General features: G+C 41.3%; 1 protein-coding gene across 2 annotated transcripts in view; it reads right to left on the bottom strand.

The window, feature by feature from the left end:
- The window catches only part of LOC139759014 (G-protein coupled receptor GRL101-like), a 215,754-nt gene that overhangs the window by 98,459 nt on the left and 90,702 nt on the right, over window positions 1-26,593 (bottom strand). For both annotated transcript variants that reach the window (XM_071680901.1, XM_071680900.1), the window contains exon 6: window positions 10,385-10,507. In XM_071680901.1, the coding sequence (XP_071537002.1) occupies window positions 10,385-10,507 (123 nt within the window). The remainder of the gene's footprint in view (window positions 1-10,384; window positions 10,508-26,593) is intronic.

Genomic DNA, 26,593 nt, shown 5'->3' with positions numbered 1-26,593 from the left:
ATTACTCTAGTTAGAATTGTAGATCATTTAGAATACTAACACTTACTAAACTATTCTCAACATGGTTTTCGACGAAGTCTTCGCTCAAGTCTAACAAATCTATATGATATCTTTTATATGATATAAACAGCACGAACGATAAGAGTAAAACAGTTAATGTCATCTATCTAGATTTTCCTAAAATCATTCGATCAGGTTGCACACATCAAAGCTCACCTACAAAAATGAAGTCTCATGGTGCTATTGAGCCAGAACTTGGGTAGATAGTAAATGGGTTGAACGGATTCAAACAAAGAACTATGATTCGTGGTCAAGCCCCAGGATGGTTAGATGGAACACCTAGCTTGTCACAAAAATCACTCATAGGAACGGTTGTCGTTTTCACATATAATAATGATATTAATAATGGGTTTAGATTGTGAGACATCAAAATTCGCAGATGATACCGATTTTGGGAAAGTAGTCTACAAGTGAACTTGTTCGTCTGCAGCTACAAACAGAGAGAGACAAACTGATGAATTGGGCTCCTAAGTAACACTTTGATTTTGATACTGATGCGTCCAAAACGACTTAGGCATGATTATCTCTGGTGATCTAAAACCAAGTGAGCAGCACAGAGCAGCAGTGAAGTAACAAGCAAGTCTTGGATTCTTGGGCAGGAGTTTCGTATTTAAGTCTACGGAAATCGTCCTTACTCTTTACATTTCACTGGTCAATTCCCATCTTAAACACTGTGTTCAGTTTGAGTCACCCTCCGTCAATGGAGACATATACAGAATAGAAGAAACACAGCGTCTAGCTTCCACATAATTCCTGGACTGAGAAACAGATCTTGTAAGAGCCGACTGACATGAATCTGTTCAGTTTAGACAGAGAGGAAGTTCAGAGGTGAACTAATACGTGTATTCAAAACTATCAAAGGCTAAAAAGGATCTTGACCAATCAAGCTATTCAAGCTTTGATTCATCTGATCTCACTCGCAGTAGATAATACAAACATGTAAAATACGTTTTACCTCGAATAAAGCGGAGCATTTTGTCTTTAACACGACTGTTAACTTGTTGAATGATTGACCAGTTAGAGGGGACGAAAGCATTGCTATAGGTACACTTAAGAATAGATTTGATAGATAATTTGCTTCAAATCCGAGTCTTACTTTATTTACGCCTCTTTTGTTTATCTCCTTGAACTATCTATCTACACATCTACCATACTCTGTTACCTTCCACCATCAGAAATAGCCTCGAAAAGGACTCAGAAATTTGTTGAATTCCTCTGCATTTTTTTGTATCTCATTCCACTAAAAGACTACGAATAGCTAAGGCAAGTACTTGTAATGTGGCAGCGTTGGCGGAGGGAATCATCAGGATTGGAGCATTGAAAATCGAGGGGGTGGTTTCGCGTGTAGCCTTTGCCTCTTAGCCAGTAACTGTACTCCTTCCTTGACTGGAAGGATCCTTGCTTGCAAGTCCTCCCGCCATCCTGGCGATGCAAGAAGACAGGAGCGACGTTAGGAAAGTAAGAAAAGCAGAGAAGAGCAGAAGACAAACTGATCCGACGAAAACACCTTCGTGGTGTAGTGGTTAACCATATTGACTATACGATAACATAAGCCAGCCCGTGGCCGGACCCAAATGGATTAGGTTCCTGGACGTGGCAGTCCGCCCATACCCAACTGCCCTGAGGTCTGGTCGATAAATGGGTGCTTGGCTTAAGCTGGCGGGTGTGTGTGTGTGTGTGCATACACTGGAGTAAAGCCATGATACATATACACAGGATTAAGGAACAGGCAACACTACTGTAAGACTCTCTCTCCTTTAATACACTAATAAGAATCACCTGTTCCCTCGGAAGAGACGTTGTGTACCCCAGACACTCCAGAAACAGTTAGATGATTCACATGGGCCACCACCACCACGTCTCCGCTGCTGCTAATACAGGAAGATCGCGCCGGTTTTTCTTATTAGATATAGAAAAACACTGTATCTTCTTCGCGCTCAGTAATGAAGAAGGACGTCGATAGGATATGAGACGCCAGACGGTAGTGAGGGACGATATCATCCAAGCTAATGCTTAAGTTTGGGGTTCAGGCTCAAAGGATATTGCCACACAGACACCATGAGATCATGAAGATGTGTGGGTCAGATAGCTTCCCGGGGAAACACCTTGAGAGAGGAGGGAATCTCCTAACATGTGTATCACTGGAGATGAGGAAATATGAAGTCTTTACCTGACTATAGCGAACCTATGGACCTATGATGGGTCCCGTTACCACCATATGGTAGCAAAACTGTAGTGTGAAGTTCTTGAAGGGAGGGTGAGGAGCTTTTACCCATTTTCCCGGGGTAAAAACAGAGAGATACATGAAAGTGACATTAGAAGTAACTTGGCTTCCTTCCACCCATACCAGTGCTTATGACACTGGGTGCAGCAGTCATCACTAATGCAATTTGATAAGCATAATTCTCACGAAAAGTGTGATGGGTTTCGATTGCCCTTCAAGGACTCCACACTACACCAGCTGTAGTGCTTGTGATTGTTCCCTGTCTAAGGCGATTTCCACGCATAGGAACCTCCACAGCTCGGCGTGAGCGGCCAGAGTTGGTCGACTGCCTAGGTCCATTCCCCCACCATGATTCGCAAAAGTCAGCTACAATATTTATGTTTCCTTATCTCTCCTGGTACACATGATAGTCTGGAGAGTTTTGCCCCTGAAAGGTTTTTTCCCCCGGGAGGCCAATTGACTCGCACACCTTCAGCATCTGATGGTGTCGGTTGTGGCAATATGCCATGAGCCTGACCCAATCTTAAGCATTAACTTGGATGATATTATCCCTCCCTGCCGTTTGGAGTGATCATATCCGAGCGTTTAGCGTTCTCAAGTACCACGCGAAAGGTCCCGGGTTCGAATCCTTGCTATTAGAGAGTATTATGTGTTCTATTTTAATACACGTTCATATGCACTATACTCGTGTTCATATACCTCCGCGATGGACAGTTCGCATCGGTAAAATGCTTAATGCTGGTAGTGTGAGCCTCATGGGATTTGACAGGAGTAGACCCCATTCCTCATAGATGTGACTCGAAGGATATTTGATTACTTGTAATCGAATAGTCATTTCTCTATATGGGGTGATCATTGCCAGTGGCTCATGGACGATGGAAAACCAGGAGAAAAAAGAAAATATAAACCAACATGGATAGTGTAGAAACAAGAATAGGACCGTCGATCCAGTATATATACCACCACCAGGGAGAAGGTTGATCAACCAGGAATTCAATTGTTTTCCTTTGTAGCCGTGAAAACTGACGTATTACACAGGGTACTGCAATCTCGTAATATGGAGAGCCGCAAAAAGCTAGTATTACTGAAAAATATATATTTCTCTTTTTTTTTTCTGGTGGCGAGAAAATATTTTGTTTTCCATTTGATTCACAAACAGAAAATCCCGCTACGATTACAACATACGCAAGCCAATGAAAACAAAAGTATTCATCCCAATCATGGTGATTCGTTACTTTTATATGACTGCCATTTCCATGCAAAAGATCCTCCACTGATATATATATATATATTTTTTTTTATTATTATTATACTTTGTCGCTGTCTCCCGCGTTTGCGAGGAAGCGCAAAGAAACAGACGAAAGAAATGGCCCAACCCCCCCCATACACATGTATATACATACGTCCACACACGCAAATATACATACCTACACAGCTTTCCATGGTTTACCCCAGACGCTTCACATGCCTCGATTCAATCCACTGACAGCACGTCAACCCCGGTATACCACATCGCCCCAATTCACTCTATTCCTTGCCCTCCTTTCACCCTCCTGCATGTTCAGGCCCCGATCACACAAAATCTTTTTCACTCCATCTTTCCACCTCCAATTTGGTCTCCCTCTTCTCCTCGTTCCCTCCACCTCCGACACATATATCCTCTTGGTCAATCTTTCCTCACTCATTCTCTCCATGTGCCCAAACCACTTCAAAACACCCTCTTCTGCTCTCTCAACCACGCTCTTTTTATTTCCACACATCTCTCTTACCCTTACGTTACTCACTCGATCAAACCACCTCACACCACACATTGTCCTCAAACATCTCATTTCCAGCACATCCATCCTCCTGCGCACAACTCTATCCATAGCCCACGCCTCGCAACCATACAACATTGTTGGAACCACTATTCCTTCAAACATACCCATTTTTGCTTTCCGAGATAATGTTCTCGACTTCCACACATTCTTAAAGGCCCCCAGAATTTTCGCCCCTCTCCCCCACCCTATGATCCACTTCCGCTTCCATGGTTCCATCCGCTGCCAGATCCACTCCCAGATATCTAAAACACTTCACTTCCTCCAGTTTTTCTCCATTCAAACTCACCTCCCAATTGACTTGACCCTCAACCCTACTGTACCTAATAACCTTGCTCTTATTCACATTTACTCTTAACTTTCTTCTTCCACACACTTTACCAAACTCAGTCACCAGCTTCTGCAGTTTCTCACATGAATCAGCCACCAGCGCTGTATCATCAGCGAACAACTGACTCACTTCCCAAGCTCTCTCATCCCCAACAGACTTCATACTTGCCCCTCTTTCCAAAACTCTTGCATTTACCTCCCTAACAACCCCATCCATAAACAAATTAAACAACCATGGAGACATTACACACCCCTGCCGCAAACCTACATTCACTGAGAACCAATCACTTTCCTCTCTTCCTACACGTACACATGCCTTACATCCTCGATAAATATATATATATATTTATATATATATATATATATATATATATATATATATATATATATATATATATATATATATATATATATCTTTCATACTATTCGCCATTTCCCGCGTCAGCGAGGTAGCGTTAAGAACAGAGGACTAGGCCTCTGAGGAAACATCCTCACCTGGCCCCCTCCTCTGTTCTTTCCTTTGGAAAATTAAAAAAAAAAAACGAGAGGGGAGTATTTCCAGCCCCCTGCTCCCTTCCCTTTTAGTCGCCTTCTACGACACGCAGGGAATACGTGGGAAGTATTCTTTCTCCCCTATCCCTAGGGATAATATATATATATATATATATATATATATATATATATATATATATATATATATATATATATATATATATATATATACATATATACATATATACGCATGTAGAGTTGAATACGAAAGCATATTTAGAGTTATTGATCTTCTTTCTTATGTTCTCTAATATTCTAAGTATCATTCTACCATTAGGTGGGTGTTCAAACACCAGTTGTTCATACTTCTTCATTCATTACATTCAAGCTTTCACCTACACACAGAGGCATCATCAGGAATCTACAAAAATAGAAATAACTGCCTCACAAAACTAGGACAAGATATGGAAAACGCAAACGGAATATGAAATCACTCGAGGGGAAAAAAAAAAATCACAGTATATAGCACGTAAAAGTTACGAAAAACACGGAAAAAAAACGAAAAATCACAGTATATAACACGTAAAAGTTACGAAAAACCAGAAAAAAAACGAAAAATCACAGTATATAGCACGTAAAAGTTACGAAAAACACGGAAAAAAACGAAAAATCACAGTATATAGCACGTAAAAGTTACGAAAAACACACAAAAAAAGCGAAACAAACAGCAGAATCAAGAGGGTAGTGTTAGCAACAATGTAAGTACAACGCATGGAAACAGATCTACAAAAAAAAAACTTACAGTCGAGAAAAACCACACAGAAGAACAACCTTACACGAGGTAGGAATGTAGAAATTCCATCATCAAGTACACTAAATAGGTCAAGCGAGACCATTAATATCTGAATGCGAAGCTGCGTTCAAGTTGGCCTCGTCTGATTCTCTCTGACCCTCGTAACCCAGGACTATGTTCCTGCTGTACAGCTGTGCCGGACCCGATAGCTTGTGGCGGGGGTCAGTGACGTGTCACATTCGCCTACGTCCTATTTTCGATCCATCAATGGCGTTGGTCATGTTTGTCTGGATGTTGATGACTGGTGCTTTGTCTCTAATGGCTTCTAATATCTGTAGTCTCCTGTGATCACAGTAACTAGTGATGATTTTGAAGTCGTACAGTATGATCTCACTCGTTAGTCTCGTTCCATGCTTTTTCGTTCATGATGTTGTTTTGATTCCACCTACATGTAGGTGGAACGAGAGGTGGCGGCTCAGTGTGTACCAATTATCTCCAACCAGGTTAGTAAAAGTTGCACCCCACAAAAGGATGGAAAGTAACCTAACCTAAACTTTTCCCCTCTGAAGTTATAAACCTCATAAAAGAACGAAACTACATCGGATAAAAAAAACCACTCACCCTCAGTAAGAATCAGAGAGTAAGTCCAAACGCAACATAACACTTTTAACCTAATCACTGAAAGAAACTGAAAATGGGTGTTTCTTCCCCCAAGAAAATGAACCACAAGACCTAAAACCATCCAAGATCACCACTTATGAAACAACTGTGTCTCATTAAAGTGGCATCCCTTTCTCCCAAGATCACAAACTCATGTGACAGTGCCCAAAACTCAGCCGTAAACCAATTCTATCCCTTAAAAAGGAAAGTCATGAGGAACCTACTTAAAAAATCTAGCGAGAGATACTGTTCACCAGCTGTTTACTCTCAATGATGAAATCCTTGTGCTTAGAACCTTAAAGAACTCTCCAGCTACAGGCCCTGACAACGCATCAAACTTTCACATGAACACTAACACATTTGCAATCCAAGCAATTACAGATATCAACTCCCTTTTGGCTACGGAACAAAATCCCTAACATCTGATAACCTCACAATATAATATCTACCATAAATCCTCCAATTAACCCAACTCCCCTTCCTTCTATCTCCCTATTTATTTCTATCATCAGCACTCAAACAGTGACAACAATTACAATAGAATCAAACAAAACATCCTACACTCACTCACTGAACAAGGTTTCAGACCCAGCAACTCTAGCTCCATACTACACACTAACCCCACATAAGATATCCTAGATGGTTTTGACCAACTACAGCCCCTCTTCTACATAATGGAAATGGCAATTGACATCGCATTCAACACCGCCTATCGACACATCTTCACACAAGAGATACTTTGTTCTATCCCCCAACAACAATGATATAAAGGGTCTCGATCATTTCATGCAGGAGCAATTTACAATGTCTTCAACTCTGGAAAAAAAAAAACTGGGCTCTACAATAGAGTTCCAAAGGTGCAGTTCTTTCTCCAACCTTCTTCAGTCTCTTCTTACACGACTTTCCATTACCTCTAACAAAGCGCAACATGAAGACGACTTAACAGTCACACTCTAACATCCCTCGCATCGCAGTTGATGCCACAGACATGTACCGCTACATTGCACAAGTACAGCAATGGCTGATTCAGATGAGAAGTCTTCAGTCGGTCTTTTAACCATAATCACCAATGCAGCTCCACCATTATTTGCCTCCGCAATCCACGTACATATGTATATGAAGGTGTTACTGGACCCTGTCTGCCTTTGGTTACATCGCGACTGATAAGGTCACCTTCAACTAGGATGTATCATTCTCAAAGAAAAGTTTCTTGGAGGAACATTATGTTCCAACTGAGTCCATCATTTTCCCTGCTCCTGACTGACGCGCAGCCTTGGGGTTGCAGGAGTCCTGTAAAAGGTCATAATGGAGAGAGGATACATAACTAAAAGCTGTTTGATCTCTCTGTAACACACAGCTCACTAGCACTACACCGAACCAAAGCTATGCAGTTGATTACGTGGAATGATATGTCACCAATGTCTAAACTCCATCAGTTGATCCCCATACGTGACCGTATTTTAATAAACACTAAATCACTGAGGCCCACGCTGTACAGAGTGGTTAGGTTCATTAAACAACGAAACGCCACTGTGATAGATTTATCACGACATGTGATAGTCATATGCTGAAATGTATGTTTATACACCACGGCTTGGATTCGAACCTTAGGCAGGGAGTCTGGCTACCTCAGCCACAATGAGCTGAAAAAAGCTCTTTTTTTCTGTCTCGCAACCACAACTCGGTGGTTGTAGCATGATCTATCTCGCTTCTGTGCTGCACTCACCGCGTTAAGGTTGGGATACAGAAGATAAAAATGATTTATTTCAAGTGTCTATTCCTTTTTAGCTTCTTGTGGCCGATATAGCCAGGCATCCTGGCCTGCAGGGTTCGGATCCAGCGACAAATATATGTGTGTTGACCATAGCGGTTAGGGTACTAGTAGCTAGGTACCAGAAGGATACGCTACACTCACATCAACACAACTCTCTGTTTGCTTGAACATTCTACGTTTCTGAAAATGCTTCAACCGTAATTTAGGAAAGAGTTTATCAGTCTCGGATGGCATTTTCCACCTGTCTATGATCTAGTGATTTTTGGTGCACGTTCATGTTTAGGTGCCAGTAACAGCAGCTACCATTACATGATAATTCTCAGAGGAAATATATCCATAAAGTTGTTGCACACTGGTGTCAGTCGAGCAAACGTCCCTGAATTTTGTAATGAAATTCTGATGACATGAGGAAAGTGTTTGACGTACAGTGTTAATATTCCGTGTTAAGGGTGACAACTGAGGCCAGTTTGAAGTCATAGAGAAATATTGGACTTTTTGTAAAGAAAAGAACGAAAGCTTCATTTTGTGTGAAATCAATGGAAAAGAGAAATGGTCTATCAAACAAAATATCTTATATTGAGTGAAGCTGGAACGAAACGTGAACTTGAAGAAAAACTGAACTTTCAGCGACACCAAAGAGGAAAAAAAAAAAATGAACGCCATGAAACTAGAGTCGAAAATTGAACTCTCCTTGAAGTTAGTAGGGTCTCAACCTGAATCTTGTGTTCAATCATGGAGGACGGTTGTTCATTTGCGTGAACGAAGCTGAAAACGGAATACAGTATGCAGCCGGTGGGTGAAAACTGAACCTCCTGTAATTCCAAGGGACAAAGATCAAACCCTCTTTTCAAGCCAGAGTTACAACCTGCATCTCGTATGAATTCATGGGCAGACACCTGCTTGTGTGCACCATGTCGAAAAAACTCCATCTAGTCTGACGCTAAACGAACGAACACAAAGACTCGTGAACCCAGAGAACACACGACTGAGGTGTGAGACATAGTCTTTCTTCCAGACGTAGTCGCACGCGTATTTCCACAAGCGTTAAGGTATGAAAGAATGAATTCAAAGTACAAAACACTTGCACAACAACCCCCCCTCCGAACACCTGTAAAGATCCATAGATAAATTAACAACGTGCATGTGGGTCAACAAACTTTTAATGTGAGAACGGGTAAGAAGAGCAGCTTCTGTTGTGTACCGATTCATTAAGAAGAGAAAGAAGGTTAACAAGGGTTTCCAGGGATAGCCCAAGTAAACAGACTCATCTTTTTCGCCTTTTCTTTTCCTCCCATGTTCTCGGGTAATGGAAGATCCTATAAGGTAGATTTACTCGGTCAACATAGATTCAAACTCCGCACATATGACAGACGTTGGTTAAGATGCCATCTAATATTCTATTCTATGAGAGTATAAGGTATTGTTCTTGCTGTATCTATATGGTCGAGCATCATCAACCATCCTTTGGCACTGCTTGGGTTGACAGTAGCTACTGACCTGGTTGGCACTGCTCCTCATGTGACACCATATATTGGGTTGACAGTAGCTACTGACCTGGCTGGCACTGCTCCTCATGTGACACTACATATTGGGTTGACAGTAGCTACTGACCTGGTTGGCACTGCTCCTCATGTGACACCATATATTGTGTTGACAGTAGCTACTGACCTGGCTGGCACTGCTCCTCATGTGACACCATATATTGGGTTGACAGTAGCTACTGACCTGGTTGGCACTGCTCCTCATGTGACACCATATATTGGGTTGACAGTAGCTACTGACGTTGGCACTGCTCCTCATGTGACACCATATATTGGGTTGACAGTAGCTACTGACCTGGTTGGCACTGCTCCTCATGTGACACCATATATTGGGTTGACAGTAGCTACTGACCTGGTTGGCACTGCTCCTCATGTGACACCATATATTGGGTTGACAGTAGCTACTGACCTGGCTGGCACTGCTCCTCATGTGACACCATATATTGGGTTGACAGTAGCTACTGACCTGGTTGGCACTGCTCCTCATGTGACACCATATATTGGGTTGACAGTAGCTACTGACCTGGTTGGCACTGCTCCTCATGTGACACCATATATTGGGTTGACAGTAGCTACTGACCTGGCTGGCACTGCTCCTCATGTGACACCATATATTGGGTTGACAGTAGCCACTGACCTGGTTGGCACTGCTCCTCATTACTGACCTGGCTGGCACTGCTCCTCATTACTGACCTGGCTGGCACTGCTGCTCATCGGTGCCATCTTGACAGTGCTGGTGACCTTCACACACTAACCCAGGCCGGATACATTCACCGTTGTCACACGTGAACTCTGATGAGTAACATCTCCTGTAATCTGCAACACCAAAGACACAGCTGTTATAGATCAGTGTAAGTATCGCCTTCAGTATACTACATCACCTACAGTATACTGCATCATCTACATTATACTGCATCACCTACATTATACTACATCACCTTCAGTATACTACATCACCTACATTATACTACATCACCTACAGTATACTACATCACCTTCAGTGTGATACAGTGCCTACTGCATTACCTGCAGTTAAATACATCCTCTGTAGTATAATGCCCGAAGCGTAATACATCAGCTGTGGGGTAATACATCGTCTGGAACAAGATGCATCTCTCACTGCAGGCACGTTAATAGACGGGATTGGGGACTGAGGGGAAGGGGGCCGCTTGGCGCATACACCTCCTTCAGTCCCCAAGTGACCTACGTAGATGTGCCCATTTCTCCAAGACATTTTTGATTCCTACCATAAAATTGTTCTAATGACTTGTATTCCGAGCCTGAAAATAATCTGCGTGGCAAAAGCATGCTAAGCTCTAAGACGAGAGAGAGAGAGAGAGAGAGAGAGAGAGAGAGAGAGAGAGAGAGAGAGAGAGAGAGAGAGAGAGAGAGAGAGGCGAACAGGAAAACAGTGTCAAATATATAGATTTCAAAGCATTTTGCTTCTCATGTAATGATGCTAATCAGCTTAAATCTTATGACAATAATGAGAACGTGATGTTTGCTTGAGGTCTTGTGTAGAGAGGAGAGAAAATGCCTTTTTTTTTTTCTTGCGCCAATGTTTGAGAAAAACAAGAGAACAGATGGGAACATCGGTGAAGAGGTGTTTGGATAGGTGTTGTTAAACGTGTTCGATGATACGATAGCCATTGTGGAATAGTTTGAAAGTGGAAGTATGTAAAGTGAGAGGGTCATAGAATGTGGTTTGGAAGTTCGAATTACAGAGGAATAAGTTTGTTGACTGTGGCTGGTAAGTTATATAGTGGAGTGGGGTTTTAGAGGGGTAGTAGCATGCACAGAGCTTCAGCATAGAAAGGCGACAATATGGCTTTAGGAATGGGAGAGGAAGTGTGGATCCAGTGTTTGCTTTAAAGCGTTTGCGCTCGTAATAATTAGAGAAACAGAAGGACCTACCTATACTTAGCGTTCATGGATGTGAAGAAAGCGTAGGATGGGTTGATAGAGATTTGAAAGGTGTTGCGAACATATGATGCTGCGGTAAAAAAATGCATTGAAGGGTTTTTATCATGAGAGTCAGGTACATGTGAGAGTAAGGAATATAGGAGGGTGGATTGTTCCAAGTGAGGCTTGACTGATATCAGAGGTGTGTTTCATTTCTTTACGGATGGGGTGGAAAAAGAGGTGAATGCAATGGTCTTCGAAGAGAGGATCAGTTATACATTCTGGTTGATGTGAAGAGCCTGGAAGGTGAGTCAGTTTTTTTTTCTGACATGTTAGTGATAGCAGATTCAAGTAAGAGACTCCAAAAGCTGACGTCTAAGTTGGGGAAAATACGTGAAAGGAGAAAGTTAAGATGAAATGTCAACAAAAGCATGGTTACGTTTAGGAGAGAAGAGGAAGAGGCTATGTGGAATGTGAGTTTGAATGGCGAAAACTGAGAAAAAAAATACTTAGGTTTGGATATGACAGCAAATGGAGTCATGAAAGCTGAAGTGAGCCATAGGATGGGTGAGAAAGAAAGGTCCTGACGCAATGAGGAATATGTGGAGACAAAGGTCACTGTCTTTGATGGCAAAGATGAATATGTCTGACTGGGTACTAGTCCCATCAGTGCTAAGGTGTTGGCCTTGGGCAGCTATGTAAAGAGACAGGTGGAAGTGTTCGAAATAAAATGCCTGAGGACAAGCTGTGGCGTTAGGAGGGTTGTTCGAACTGGTTGTGGTAAGAGAGGGGTGTGAGGATGAGAGAAGTTGAGAGAGCTGAGAGAGTGTGCTGAATTGATCTGGACTTATGGAGAAGATGAGTGAGGAAGGGATGACGAAGAGGTGTATGCACGTAGGAAGTGGTGGGATCAAGGATAAGGTGAAAAGCATAAAAATGGGTGAACGGATGGAGTGAGAGATGCTCTGAAGGTTCGAGGCGTGCTAAGGACAGAACGATTTGGAGTGATGAGGTATACAAGGGACGACGTGTGGTGTCAGTGGACTGAATCATGGCATATGAAAAAGATCAGGAAAACCTTGGAAAGATTTGTGGGGCTTATCTGTGAATAGGAGGCTCTGGCTTCATTGCATTATACATGACAGCTAGTGTGTGGATGCAAGTGAATGGGACCATTTTTTAACTTTGTTTCTGGCGCTACCTCAGTGACGCAGAAATTGGAGAACATGTGTGAAAAAAAGAATAAAAATAAACACGAAGAGAATTTATACACAAACTTTTAAGGTATTAATTTCAGATGAGAAAATGTCTAAATTTGAAGAAAAGAAATATCAAGATCCAGTAAACGCTGCCAGTTTGAAGATTCAAACATGTTGAGTTAATGCAATGGTCAGGGTTATATAGTGTTTACAACACACGATCCTAACCTAACAAATTCTAGTGATAAGAATATTGAATACCAAATTACGATGCCTGTTCAGTCAGGGTAGAAAAATACAGAGAGAAAGAGGCGACCTTAAAGTGATGGTTATTAATGATTAAACATACACTAAATAACGCTTAACTGCTCAGAGAAAAATAATACTCTAAACTTCACCAAAAACACTACATAGTTTTGGTCATTAAATTTTACCAAAGACATACAAAAGAAAATAAAGACTGAAGGAGCAATGAAAAGGAACTTCGTCTCACATATATGTACTTCATGAAGACAGAAACAGAGATCATAAGATAGATATGTGTTTTTTTTTTTTTACCAATAAAAGCGTTAACTCTGAAATCTGACGGAAGTCCACAAAAACACGAGATGACTATGAGACATCTCGAACATCGGTACAGATACAGAGGATAGAGGAACATAACATCATGAAGCTAAAGGCAAAGTGCGACACAAGAATTTGTATAAGTTTCTTCATGAGTGCAGTTATATAACACTTGAGTGAGCTAACACCCGATGCCGTTGAAGCGAAGGTCATCAACACATTCAAAAACACAGAGCATAAAATCACGAAGTGATATTCAGCTTCAGTGAAACACAAAAAAAAAAAAGAGCTTTGTACCCTGCACAAATATGTGACCTGTTCAGTCTTCGAATCTCAGGCCCGTTCAAACTTATGGCCTATTCAAACTTGAGGTCTCTTCAAACTCATGGCCTCTTCAAACTTATGGCCTGGTCGAACTTATTGCCTCTTCAAACTTACGTCCCTTTCAGAAATGACTATGACATCAAATACTTCAAACTCTTTTAGCTGTATAGAGTACCGACAGAGTATCTTTTTTCTTTTCCGAGAGTATCCGGTAATTGTGATCAGATCAGCATGAAGCCTTCAACCATGACAATGTATTTTGTGATACAAGATATTCCTATGAGTCCACGGAGAAAATGAAACACGATAAGCTCCCAAGTGCACTTTCGTACAATTTGGTACCTTCCGTCAAATTTACTATAGAAAATGAAAATAATGGTTTGTTACCATTTTTTGATTGCATGATCCATAGGCAAGGAAACAAGTTTAAGTTTAGCGTATACAGAAAACCTACCAAAGTATGCTCATATATCCATTATTACTCATCTCAACATAACAGAGTTAGATTATCATCATTTCAATCTATGTTCCTTAGGGCTTTACGTATTTGCAGTCCAGAGTATACTGATGATGAGTTTGAGAAGATATATTCTATTGGATCTAAGTTAAAGTACCTTAGATCTTTCATTGATAAATCCCTAAAGTTAGCAAAGAAATCATTTTATAAAGTTAAGCCCAAACCTCTCATTGCTACCAAGAATCTTTTAGTTCTCCATTTTGATGATAATTTTACTTTACTTCCCATGTTGCTTAGCCCCCTTCTCTGTTCCTTCTTTTGGATAACAAAACTGGAGGGAGGATTTCCAGCCCCCCGCTCCCAGCCGTTTTAGTCGCCTTCTACAACACAGAAGGAATACGTGGGCTTTGACATCACCGTCACGAATTATTTAGTTAGTTACATACTTAGATACGGAGTTTGTGGTCGGAGTGGAAAATAGGAGGAGACTGTGTTGCTCATACGCTAAATGGAATATTTAACCAAGTTATGGACTTGACTGAGATATGCTGTCTAAGTCTGAGTTCACTGAGGGAGTTGTGTCGAGACGAGATGCAGATTGAGTGAGGAAAGGAACAAAATTAAAGGCTATGGAATGCAGTGTTGAGTCGTTAGCGTATGAGTTCATTTGGTTATTTCCTGAAGAAAAAAATTATTGATAGAAAAAAGGAGAAAAGTGTACTGGACAGGACAGAATCCTGAGGGACACCGCTGTTAATGGAGAAAGGAACGAGGGGCTGATCCATCAACAAACCAAGGAGAAAGATCGACCAGATAGGACGCTAGATATACGGGAGCAAAGTAAGGGGAGGGAAGCCAAAAGACGGAAGCTTAGAGATGAGACCCCAGTGCCACACCCTGTCCAATTCGATAGGTCGGAGTTCTGGTCTTAGGAGGATACAGCCTTTCGCTTTTTCTATGGTTCACTCTTGTCTCTAGACGTGTCCACGTTGTCTGTGGCAGAAAGTGACCTGGCCTTCCCTCGGGGACAGCATGTTCTAGAAGCCACTAGAATGCTACCACTTGCTTGTGCCCACAAGCCAGCGAGTGACTTCAGTTTGGCCACCATAGGTGACGAACACTGTGTGTTGCTGTCCTCGTATGTCCTTACATGTCATTAATAATCTATACCACAGTGTGTCAGTGTCGTTATTCCGCGAGAAATTAATGCACCATCACCTGCCACTACGTATCACAGTAGCAGCATATTTCACGTCATCATATATTACCATACGTTAACATGTCGTGACCCACCGTACGTTTCAGCTGTGGAACCATATTCCCAGCCAACATGTTACCATATGCCATATTCAGCGAAATGATCCGCTATACATCGAATAAAAAACAAATTTCTTAATTCCAAATCTTCTTTCCCCTCTATTCATATTAAGTTCGTCAGACATTACAAGGGCAAAAAATTCCTCGAAAAATGCTACTCTTGTGTTAAACAAGATTACGCAAGAATTGATTTCAGTCAATCATCATAAATATGTGTAATAAACATCGACATTTTGATGGTCTTCTGTTCTGTGTTTCCTCCGTAAGCGTTCGAGATACAGCAAATATTGCATTCTGTATTGTTTTCATCGTAGTACTTGAAGGGTATATTGATATATGTATTATGGAGGCAAATCTACCGCACCCTCTGACGACAGAGCAAACAATAGGAGCAGAGGACAGCCATTAAAAAGGCAATATTTATGGTGCTCGGATGGAATTCGGTAAACTGTTGCAAGATTAGAATACTTGTTGGATTCTAACCAGGTGAATGGAATGTTGTGAAGATGGATCTAGCTTTCTCGGAACTGCCTGGTTCATGAGTTTGTAGCCGGGATAAATATCTCATGAAAGCAGAATGGTGAACTTTGCCACAACGTCTCAGAGAAGATAACATCAAACCCAGGTTTAGAATGTTAAACTCGTATAGTGTAGGAACATTAATGGAGAATCTCTCTTTTTTTTCTAGTATTGGAAGGACGGTCGCCTCTGGCTGTCGGACACGATCCAAGGTTTATCTGGGGTTAACACTAGCTCTGGGGGAGGTCTGCGAGTACCTCTGGGTACGAGGCAGGACCCGAGGTTACTGAAAGGTTAAGGTAGCCGCTGCCTACCAGGTACAACTATGGATTAATCTAGAGTTAACTCCAGGACGAGCGACCAGGGACAACCTGAGGCTAATACTGCCACTATGGGGTTGGATGTCCTCGATGCCTCTTACAAACGAGAGTCTGTGTGAGGTGGACGGCTGCCCCTGGCTGTCAGGCTCGATCTGGTGATCATATGAGGAATTCCGTCACTATCAAGAAGCTAATTTGACTGGAAAGATAAAGACGACGAAGGCCATGAAATGTCCTAAAAAGTTTAACCGGAGTGTCTCATAACTGTTGAAGTTTTTGAGCCATTGTAAAACTCTAGGATTATTTCGGAGATATTGAATGCTCTGAGAGGTGTTGAGAAATAGAGTGAGGCAACGTTCAGTCGTGTCTTATGCAACTTTACCTGGAGTTCTTAAAAGAATTTTACTCCCGCTGTGTCATTAACGATTATAGTAAGCAACATATGCACAAGGTATGGCTACAGGACCGAATGATTCCTATAATCCATAGGCAAGGAAATAAGTTTAAGTTTAGCATATACAGAAAACCTACCAACGTATGCTCATATATCCATTATTACTCATCTCAGCCTGACAGAGTTAAATCATCATTATTTCAATCTATGTTCCTTAGGGCATTACGTATTTGCAGTCCAGAGTATATTGAGATGAGTTTGAGAAGATATATTCTATTGGATCTAAGTTAAAGTACCCTAGATCTTTCATTGAAAAATCCCTTAAGTTCGCAAAGAAATCATTTTATAGAGTTTAGCCCAAACCTCCCTTTGACACCAATAATCTTTTAGTTTTCCCTTTTAATAATAATTGTACTTTACTTCCCATGTTGCTTAAATCCTTTAATGAAAATGTTGCCTTCAGCAACAAAAATACTATAAAGAATATCTTAATCAGGAACTCACCAGAAAATTCTCCGGGGTGCATCTATAAAGTGCCATGTAGAAATTGTGATAAGTTCTATGTTGGGCAGACTGGTAAGGATCTTTCTGTTAGACTTAAGCAACATAAATATAGCATAAGAACGGGACAAGAAGTAAAGGAAGCGGAGAAAGTGAAGTGTTTTAGAGATGTCTGCGGGCGAGTATGGTTGTGTGTGTGTGTGTGTGTGTGTATTTTAGTGCGTGTACAGTCCTTTCTTCTGTTGTGCGTTTGCCTGCTAGGACAGTGTGTGTGTGTGTGTGTGTACTAGCAGTCTGTTTGTGTCCTCTACAGCTCTTTTAAGGTGGGCCAGAGGGTGAGTACAATATCGACTGCCACGATCCTCTCAACCACAGATTCTTGCACTATATTCGCTGTCGGATAAGATCCGAGGCCCTACTTTCACTGTATTCCATTCTCATTACTTTGCATCAACCGAGGTTGAATTTCATCAGTCATATACAGGACAACTTTGGAGTTTTCCCTATGTCTTATAAGGTCCATATAATTGTCATCATTCTCAACCTCCCTCATGACCTTGGCATCATCTGCAAACCTATTCAGGTACAAGTCCATTCCTTCAGGCAAGTGTGTATGTGTGTATGAGTGTATGATTACCCTTTTATGATTACCTATTTGCACTGTGCTGGGAGAGAATATGACACTCATGTGGCCCAATCTCTTGACCATTCTCTATTATCATAAACCGTTTTTGATTACTGTATACTGCATTCTCGTCCAGATTATTCCTTTCATCCGCTTCTCATACTGTAAAAATAACTCGCATCTTTTTTTTAACGCATTTCCTTCTAGATTTCATGTTATGTCTTGTGGTTGGTATTTTCTAACATCTTTCGAAGAAATTTTCAGTCACCATTATCAAGCTGTTTTCAAACGTAGAGTTTGCGATCAGGTCACCTCTCACTCTTCTCTCTTGTACAACTGGCAAGTCTAAGGACTGTAGCCTTTCCCTTTAACGCACCTCTCTTATTTTGGATATCGTCTTTGTTGTTCTCGTCTGGACCTTCTCTATGAGCTCTCTGTGAATATTCTAGGCGCGTTGACCAACATTTCGAAGCATATTCTTTGTCTGGCCTTACTTATGATGTGAAGAAATTGATGGATATTTCCTTATCAATAAAGTTTAATGCAAAACTAATGATTACTGACACACAGTTGATGTCCCTAACTATTCTTTTAAGATGGTTCTCTAGGGACAGGGAAGGACCAGGTCTACTCCCAGATCTTTCTTACGCACAAAGTCCTGCAGTTTTTGTGGGGGTTTTCCCTGCTAGATGATCTACATATCAAAGTTTTCTTATACTTGAACAATCCTCGTTATTTCACGTTTACTCGGACTGACATTTATGAACCATGTATCAAAAGGATTTTGGAATCTGCCAATGTCCTCATTTATCTTCATGCGACCTTCCATGTTTTCATATTCTTCATGACCTTTACATCATCTGCAAACATCTTCAGATAGGAATTCATACCTTCTGGCTAGTCATTAACATAAGAAGGGAAATGGTTCCAGAACAGAACCTTGCGGCACTCCGCTGGTGATCATAAACCCCTTTATAAAAGGCAACCATTACATGTATCTTTTTTTTTCCTTCCATCCACAAAGATGATAATCTGTCCATCGAAGGCGTCATCCCGTTTTTCCTATCAAGAGAATCAGCTACTTATACAGTTTCCTTCCTATTCAGGATAGTGTCAAATGCTTTCTGGCAGTCCAGATACAAACAATCCATCTAGCCTTTTCTTTCGTCCAATACTAACCTTTCTCTCGTAGAAATTCAAAAGGTTCTTTACGCATGACATCATTCTTCTTTTCATTTTTTTTCACCAATAACCATCAATTCTCTATATTTAGTACGTCCTTTAATTTTTGAAATACTGGACCACTTTTAAATATGGTAGCGTTTATGTATCCCTCTATAGCTGCTACTGATCTCCTGTGCCCCTTTTGTTTCACTGTCCCCAAGGTTTGTGTTCCACTGCAATAGCCATCATTCTCTCGAACAGCAGCAAAAACTGCTCGTTCAATTATCTCCCTGCCCGAAGTCATCAGGAGCTTCTGCCTGCTCTCTTTGTTGATGATAGTCTGTCGGTCACCCAGGAAAGACCCTTTTCACCCCTGTTGCCTTTTCATTCGTCTCTCCTTTCCAACTAGTTACACACTTTCCTTTTTTTTAAATTTTCTTCATCCGATTTCCTTTTGTACTCATAATCTTTGACTATTGGGTTTTGATATCCAAAATTCCTTCCCCATCTCTCGACGCTTTTCAGTCTCTTTGCTTTGATCCCTCAGTACCATAACCTCCCAGTGTGTAAACTAGGCTCATGATGGTTTCAGATCATTCATCTTCAACTTAATTTCTCATTTATTTTATTCCCATCCTTTGTAAGACTCTCATTTTCTAGCATCCTCCTCACAGATCTAGGTACTGCTGTTTGATCTTGATGCCTTTCCTTTTCGCCTGAGACTCAAACATAGGACATTCTCGCATAGTGGTTGTGTATATGTAACTGATACAAGCTCTCTTATCCTGTCTTGATATAGTGGTCTGTATTTTCCCCATTCTGGCTATTGGATTCCTGTTTGGCTGGCTCGTGTCACATTTATTTAGGGGTCTTCAACTCTCTCTCTCTCTCTCTCTCTCTCTCTCTCTCTCTCTCTCTCTCTCTCTCTCTCTCTCTCTCTCTCTCTCTCTCTCCTAAAGGTTCCTAACACTTGGTCAGTTCATTGGCACAAAAAGTAGTATCTGTCCAGATATAAAGATATTTAAAGCAGCATAGATGTTGCCCATTAGTTACAAATTCTTGACTACACACTTTTTACATAACTTTTTACATAACCCAATTGTGTGTCGTTGTTAAACTTTCAGCTCCGGTTACTTACGTTAGCCTCTCTCTGGATATGCTTTGAATGCGTCGTTATTGACAAGATGTTAGTTTGATATGATATAACAACCCTAATTAGCCCTTTCGTTTAATATCCGGGTCTCTCCCCTCCCAGTTGTCGTCTGACGTCTTCATTTGGCATTGTGAAGTGTTCTACCGAAACGATATTCCATAAAGAGGTCCATTCAAGCTTCAGGTCCCTCTTCACTCCTCGTGATACAGACTCCAGGTGTCACTTCTTGAGGGCGGAGCCCGGTAACACCTATGATCAACCCACGACCAGTTTCAATAAAAGAATCCTGATGTCACCAAGGACTTCTTTCTAAAGACTCTTGCAGCTTATAGCTGCGCTACTTAAGGTAGCAGGATACAGCAGAATCCTTCGTAGTGAGAAGTTCTTTGACGGGACTCACAATGATACAACCCCCTGACAAAAGTGACTTTTCACTCGCTGTGTCTCTTCTTGCAAGAGAGGAACCTGCCATAACGTTGGCAATATATTCTTAGAGACTTGTCACATAACTGAGAATGGAAGGTTGAGTCACTGCGGAGTATCAGAAAATTCTTGCCTGCTTTACGATGTTCCAGACAAGGGAGGACGACTCCGACGCCATTGAGGAGACAATAAACTGTCAGCTACAGGAAGCTCGACGGGTGTTAATATGAGGTCTCGCCCGTAAAGAAGGACGTTGGAGGGTGTGTGATGAGAGATCTTGTGATGTCCAGGTAGGATTAAGGATATGAAGGGGGTACGTGAAGCAGATGTGGGTAATGGAAGGTTTACTGAGGACCTGAGGGTATGTGGGAGAACCTGGGGTACGTGAGGCAGATGTGGGTAATTTAGGGTTTACTGAGGACTTGAGGGTATGTGGGAGAACCTGGGGTACGTGAGGCAGATGTGGGTAATGGAGGGTTTACTGAGGACCTGAGGGTATGTGGGAGAACCTGCGAGCCAGCTGGTGGTAGTGAAGGCACTGCAGGGAAGAGACCTGAAGGAATATCAATTGAAATACAAGTCTGCTGGGGACCTGAGATGTTTGGTCGGATTTTAGTAACCTGCTAGATGCACAGCACAGGATCATTACACGAAAGAATACTTGGGCGAAGGTTCATGTGGTACCCAGGCTTTGTGAAAGAAAAAACAAATTGCTCGAAAATCGAAATTCTTCTGAGTGTGAGGGGAAACCAGCCAAGTGAGCTGCTAGGTTAAGAAAAACAAAAAAGCTAAAGACTTACTGTGATCTCAAAGGTATACCAAACCGAAATTTAGGATCTGCAAGACAGTCAGCGTATTTGAGAGACGTCTTGACATACACTGGAATCTATTGGAGGACTAAGGAAGGAAATTGGTAGACACTCTATGATATCATGACATTATGCAAAGCCTCTTGGTTGATGGCTCCACAAGAGGGAACTTCAACATATGTCCAGGAATCGAAAGCCCTGCTTTGACTCCTTGCACTTGCCAGGAGTCAACTCTTAAGTCCAGAACCCGTCTTGTGAGTCCCGGGAGTCATTATATATATATATATATATATATCTCATATATATATCTCATTTCCAGCACATCCATCCTCCTGCGCACAACTCTATCCATAGCCCACGCCTCGCAACCATACAACATTGTTGGAACCACTATTCCTTCAAACATACCCATTATATATATATATATGTATATATATATATATATATATATATATATATATATATATATATATATATATATATAATGGGTATGTTTGAAGGAATAGTGGTTCCAACAATGTTGTATGGTTGCGAGGCGTGGGCTATGGATAGAGTTGTGCGCAGGAGGATGGATGTGCTGGAAATGAGATGTTTGAGGACAATGTGTGGTGTGAGGTGGTTTGATCGAGTAAGTAACGTAAGGGTAAGAGAGATGTGTGGAAATAAAAAGAGCGTGGTTGAGAGAGCAGAAGAGGGTGTTTTGAAGTGGTTTGGGCACATGGAGAGGATGAGTGAGGAAAGATTGACCAAGAGGATATATGTGTCGGAGGTGGAGGGAACGAGGAGAAGAGGGAGACCAAATTGGAGGTGGAAAGATATATATATATATATATATATATATATATATATATATATATATATATATTATGCTTTGCCGCTGTCTACCGCGTTAGCGAGGTAGCGCAAGGAAACAGACGAAAGAATGGCCCAACATACCCACATACAAATGTATATACATACTTGTCCACACACGCACATATACATGCATACACATCTCAACGTATACATATATATACACAAACACAGACATATACATATATGCACATGTACATAATTCATACTGTCTGCCCTTATCTATTCCCGTCGCCATCACGCCACACATGAGATAACAACCCCCTCCCCACCACCATGTGCGCGAGGTAGCGCTAGGAAAAGTCAACAAAGGCCACATTCGTTCACACTCAGTCTCTAGTTGTCATGTATAATGCACAGAAACCACAGCTCCATTTCCACATCCAGTCCCCACAGAACTTTCCATGGTTTACCCCAGACGCTTCACATGCCATGGTTCAATCCACTGACAGCACGTCGACCCCGGTATACCACATCGTTCCAATTCACTCTATTCCTTGCCTGCCTTTCACCCTCTTGCATGTCCAGGCCCCGATCCCTCTAAGTCTTTTTCACTCCATCTTTCCACCTCCAATTTGGTCTCCCACTTCTCTTTCCCTCCACCTCTGACACATATATCCTCTTGGTCAATCTTTCCTCACTCATTCTCTCGATGTGGCCAAACCATTTCAAACACCTTCTTCTGCTCTCTCAACCACACTCTTTTTACCACCACACATCTCTCTTACCCTTTCGTTACTTACTCGATCACACCACCTCACACCACATATTGTCCTCAAACATCTCATTTCCAGCACATCCACCTTCCTCCGCACAACTCTATCTATAGCCCACGCCTCGCAACAGTATATCATTGTTGGAACCACTATTCTTTCAAACATACCCATTTTTACTTTCCAAGATAACGTTCTCGACTTCCACACATTCTTCAACGCTCCCAGAACTTTCGCCCCCTCCCCCACCCTATGATTCACTTCCCCTTCCATGGTTCCATCCGCTGCCAAATTCACTCCCAGATATCTAAAACACTTCACTTCCTCAGTTTTTCTCCAAACTTACCTCCAAATTGACTTGTCACTAAACCCTACTGTACCTAATAACCTTGCTTTTATTCACATTTCCTCTCAGCTTTCTTCTTTCACACACTTTACCAAACTCAGTCACCAGCTTCTCCAGTTTCTCACCCGAATCAGCCACCAGCGCTGTATTATCAGCTAACAACAATTGACTCACTTCCCAAGCTCTCTCATCCACAACAGACTGCATACTTGCCCCTCTTTTCAAAACTCTTGCATTCATCTCCCTAACAACCCCATCCATAAACAAATTAAACAACCATGGAGACATCACACACCCCTGCCGCAAGCCCACATTTACTGAGAACCAATCACTTTCCTCTCTTCCTACACGTACACATGCCTTACATCCTCGATAAAAACTTTTCACTGCTTCTAACAACTTGCCTCCCACACCATATATTCTTAATACCTTCCACAGAGCATCTCTATCAACTCTATCATGTGCCTTCTCCAGATCCATAAAAGCTACATACAAATCCATTTGCTTTCCTAAGTATTTCTCACATACATTCTTCAAAGCAAACACCTGATCCACACATCCTCTACCACTTCTGAAACCACACTGCTTTTCCCCAATCACCCTCTCAATCAATACCCTCACATATAATTCCCCAGGAATACTCAACAAACTTACACCTCTGTAATTTGAGCACTCACTTTTATCCCCTTTGCCTTTGTATAATGGCACTATGCAAGCATTCCGCCAATCCTCAGGCACCTCACCATGAATCATACATACATTAAATAACCTCACCAACAAGTCAACAATACAGTCACCTCCTTTTTTAATAAATTCCACTGCAATACCATCCAAACCCGCTGCCTTGCCGGCTTTCATCTTCCGCAAAGCATTTACTACCTAATTATATATATATATATATATATATATATATATATATATATATATATATATATATATATATATATATATGTATATATATATATATATATATATATATATATAGGTTTTTTCTAATGCGCATACGACAGCGCATTTAGTTAATAATCTTCTTTCTTATGTTCTCTAAATTTCTCAGTATTATTGTCCGTAGTCCATCATTTAATGCAATCAAGCTTTCGCCTTCAGATAGGCATCATTAGGAATCTAAAAGAATAGAAAAGTACTGCCTCACGAGACTTGGATAAGAAAAGAAAAACGCAAAAAGTAAGGAAACCACTAAACAAATTAACCATCTCCTGGAGGGTAGTACAATCTAAATACAACAAATGGAAACAGGAAAATAGGAAACTGACAGTCGAGTAAAAACAGTACAATCTAAATACAACATATGGAAACAGGAAAACTGGAAACTTACAGTCGAGTGAAAACAGAAAAGAACGATATTACACAAGAAAGTCCATTACTAAATATACTAAAAAGGACCAAGCGAGAACGTTATTGTCCGGATGTGGAGCTGAGGTCAGGTTGGGCTCGTCTGATTCTCTGAGACCTTCGTGACACTGGACCGTGTTCCTCACACCCCGCAGTAAGACTGTGCTCCTGATACCCAGCAGTGGCGGACTCGGTAACTTGTGATGGATCTATGTCGTGCCCATCCGTCTATGCCCTATTGGTGGTCCATCAAAAAGTTGTATGGCGGTGGTCATGTCTGTCTGGATATTGATGATAGATACTTTCTCTCTAGTGTGAATGGCTTCTAATATCTATATATTCTCCTCCGATCACTGCACCTAACAATGATTCTTGTGTTATTCATTGTAATCTCCTTCTTTAGTCTTATTCCATGCTTTTGTACAATGTTCTGATCGTTGTTCCAGTCAACGAAGTGGCCACAGGCTCGCATGTGCAAGAACAGAGTGTATCCCATTAATATCTTAGGTTTACCCAAACTACTTGAGGAACATGATATCAACCTTGCACTTAAGAAGAGCTGATACAAAACTCGCTTGAAAACTTCAATGATTGTGTTTATCGGATACAAAGCAAGCACTGCACTAAACCTTACTTGGGACAAGGTGGTAAAGATCGGAAATTAAGAATAAAGCAGCATCACTATTGAATTCATTATGGACAAGAATCAAGTACTCTGTTCTTGCACATGAGTGACTTGGGCCACTCTGTTGAGTGGAACAACGCTTGAAAGATTGTATCTTGTCATTTTCGGTTAATTTAGATATCAAAAAATCTAGTCTTATGAAACAGACTTTCAACAGCAACTTCAATATTGATTGATTTAGACATGCACAACTTAAGATCCTTTTCATTATCAAAGATATTCGTCAACTTGTACAAGATTGTGAGATAAATCATGACCCCGACCCTTACCTGTGTTCACCTGACATGTGACCTTTGGCCACTTGACCCTTTGACGAGCCAGACCCAACTCTCTGGTGATCACATTTCTTAAGTGACTGAACCTGCTTGATTTTCCCCTGGCGAGGTCATGCGTCTTACATGCTGTTCGAGTGTGTGTGTGTGTGTGTGTGTGTGTGTGTGTGTGTGTGTGTGTGTATTCCGACTTCTAGAAGCTGATGGTGGAGTTGGTGGATGTCTGGCAAAATATGTAAGGTGAGACGTAATGCCACAGGTTTACAACTATACGTAGACTGACTGTGATGGTTCACCCCCCTGCAACGATCACCAACACTGTCTTAGTCTACAACTGAAGGTTTACCCCCCTCGCCTTCCTTTGGTTTACTTATACAAAGGTCCCTCATCACTCTGCTGTGGTTTATTGGCTGAATGTTCACTACATAGCTCTTGGCCTTAGTTTGAACGGTCATAGTTTAGTATTCAATTTTCTCCACCAATGAAACGTAGTTTCTTGTTAAAAGTTTACGACCATTCTCCCATGGATAATGACGCAGTTCCTTGTAGCTGATGAATGTTTGCAAATGCAAAGTTCTGAAATGCTCTCGTAGACGTCTATTATGTTATAACTTTTAAGATAACACGTATCTATTCCGCCTGTTGTGAGATCTTCATCCGGAATGAATAAATGAATGAATAAACCCCCGACTTTCTGTACAGTGTCCCTGGTTTTTTTTTTACGATAAATTGATTTAGGTTTTCATATACGATGCGTTTGCCCGATTCACCAAGAGCTAATTGTAATTTCATTCTTAACGCTTCCTAATTATGCAAAGGGTTTATTGATCACGAGGAAGATTTCCGTATAGACAAAGCTTCTGAATCATGAATAAACGCATCATAATGCAATCTGATCCTGTTCCATGATGTGTCCATAGACGTTATCATCAGACACACAAGTTGGCGCTTCTCATGCCTCTCACCAGATTACATCCCTTATAGTTCAGTGACGGAATGCGAAGGGATCC

This window comes from Panulirus ornatus, chromosome 32 (assembly GCF_036320965.1).
Source record: "Panulirus ornatus isolate Po-2019 chromosome 32, ASM3632096v1, whole genome shotgun sequence".
NCBI classification, from domain to species: Eukaryota; Metazoa; Arthropoda; class Malacostraca; order Decapoda; family Palinuridae; genus Panulirus; species Panulirus ornatus.
Note: the sequence above shows the minus strand (reverse complement) of the source record. Positions and strands in the feature narration are given on the sequence as shown.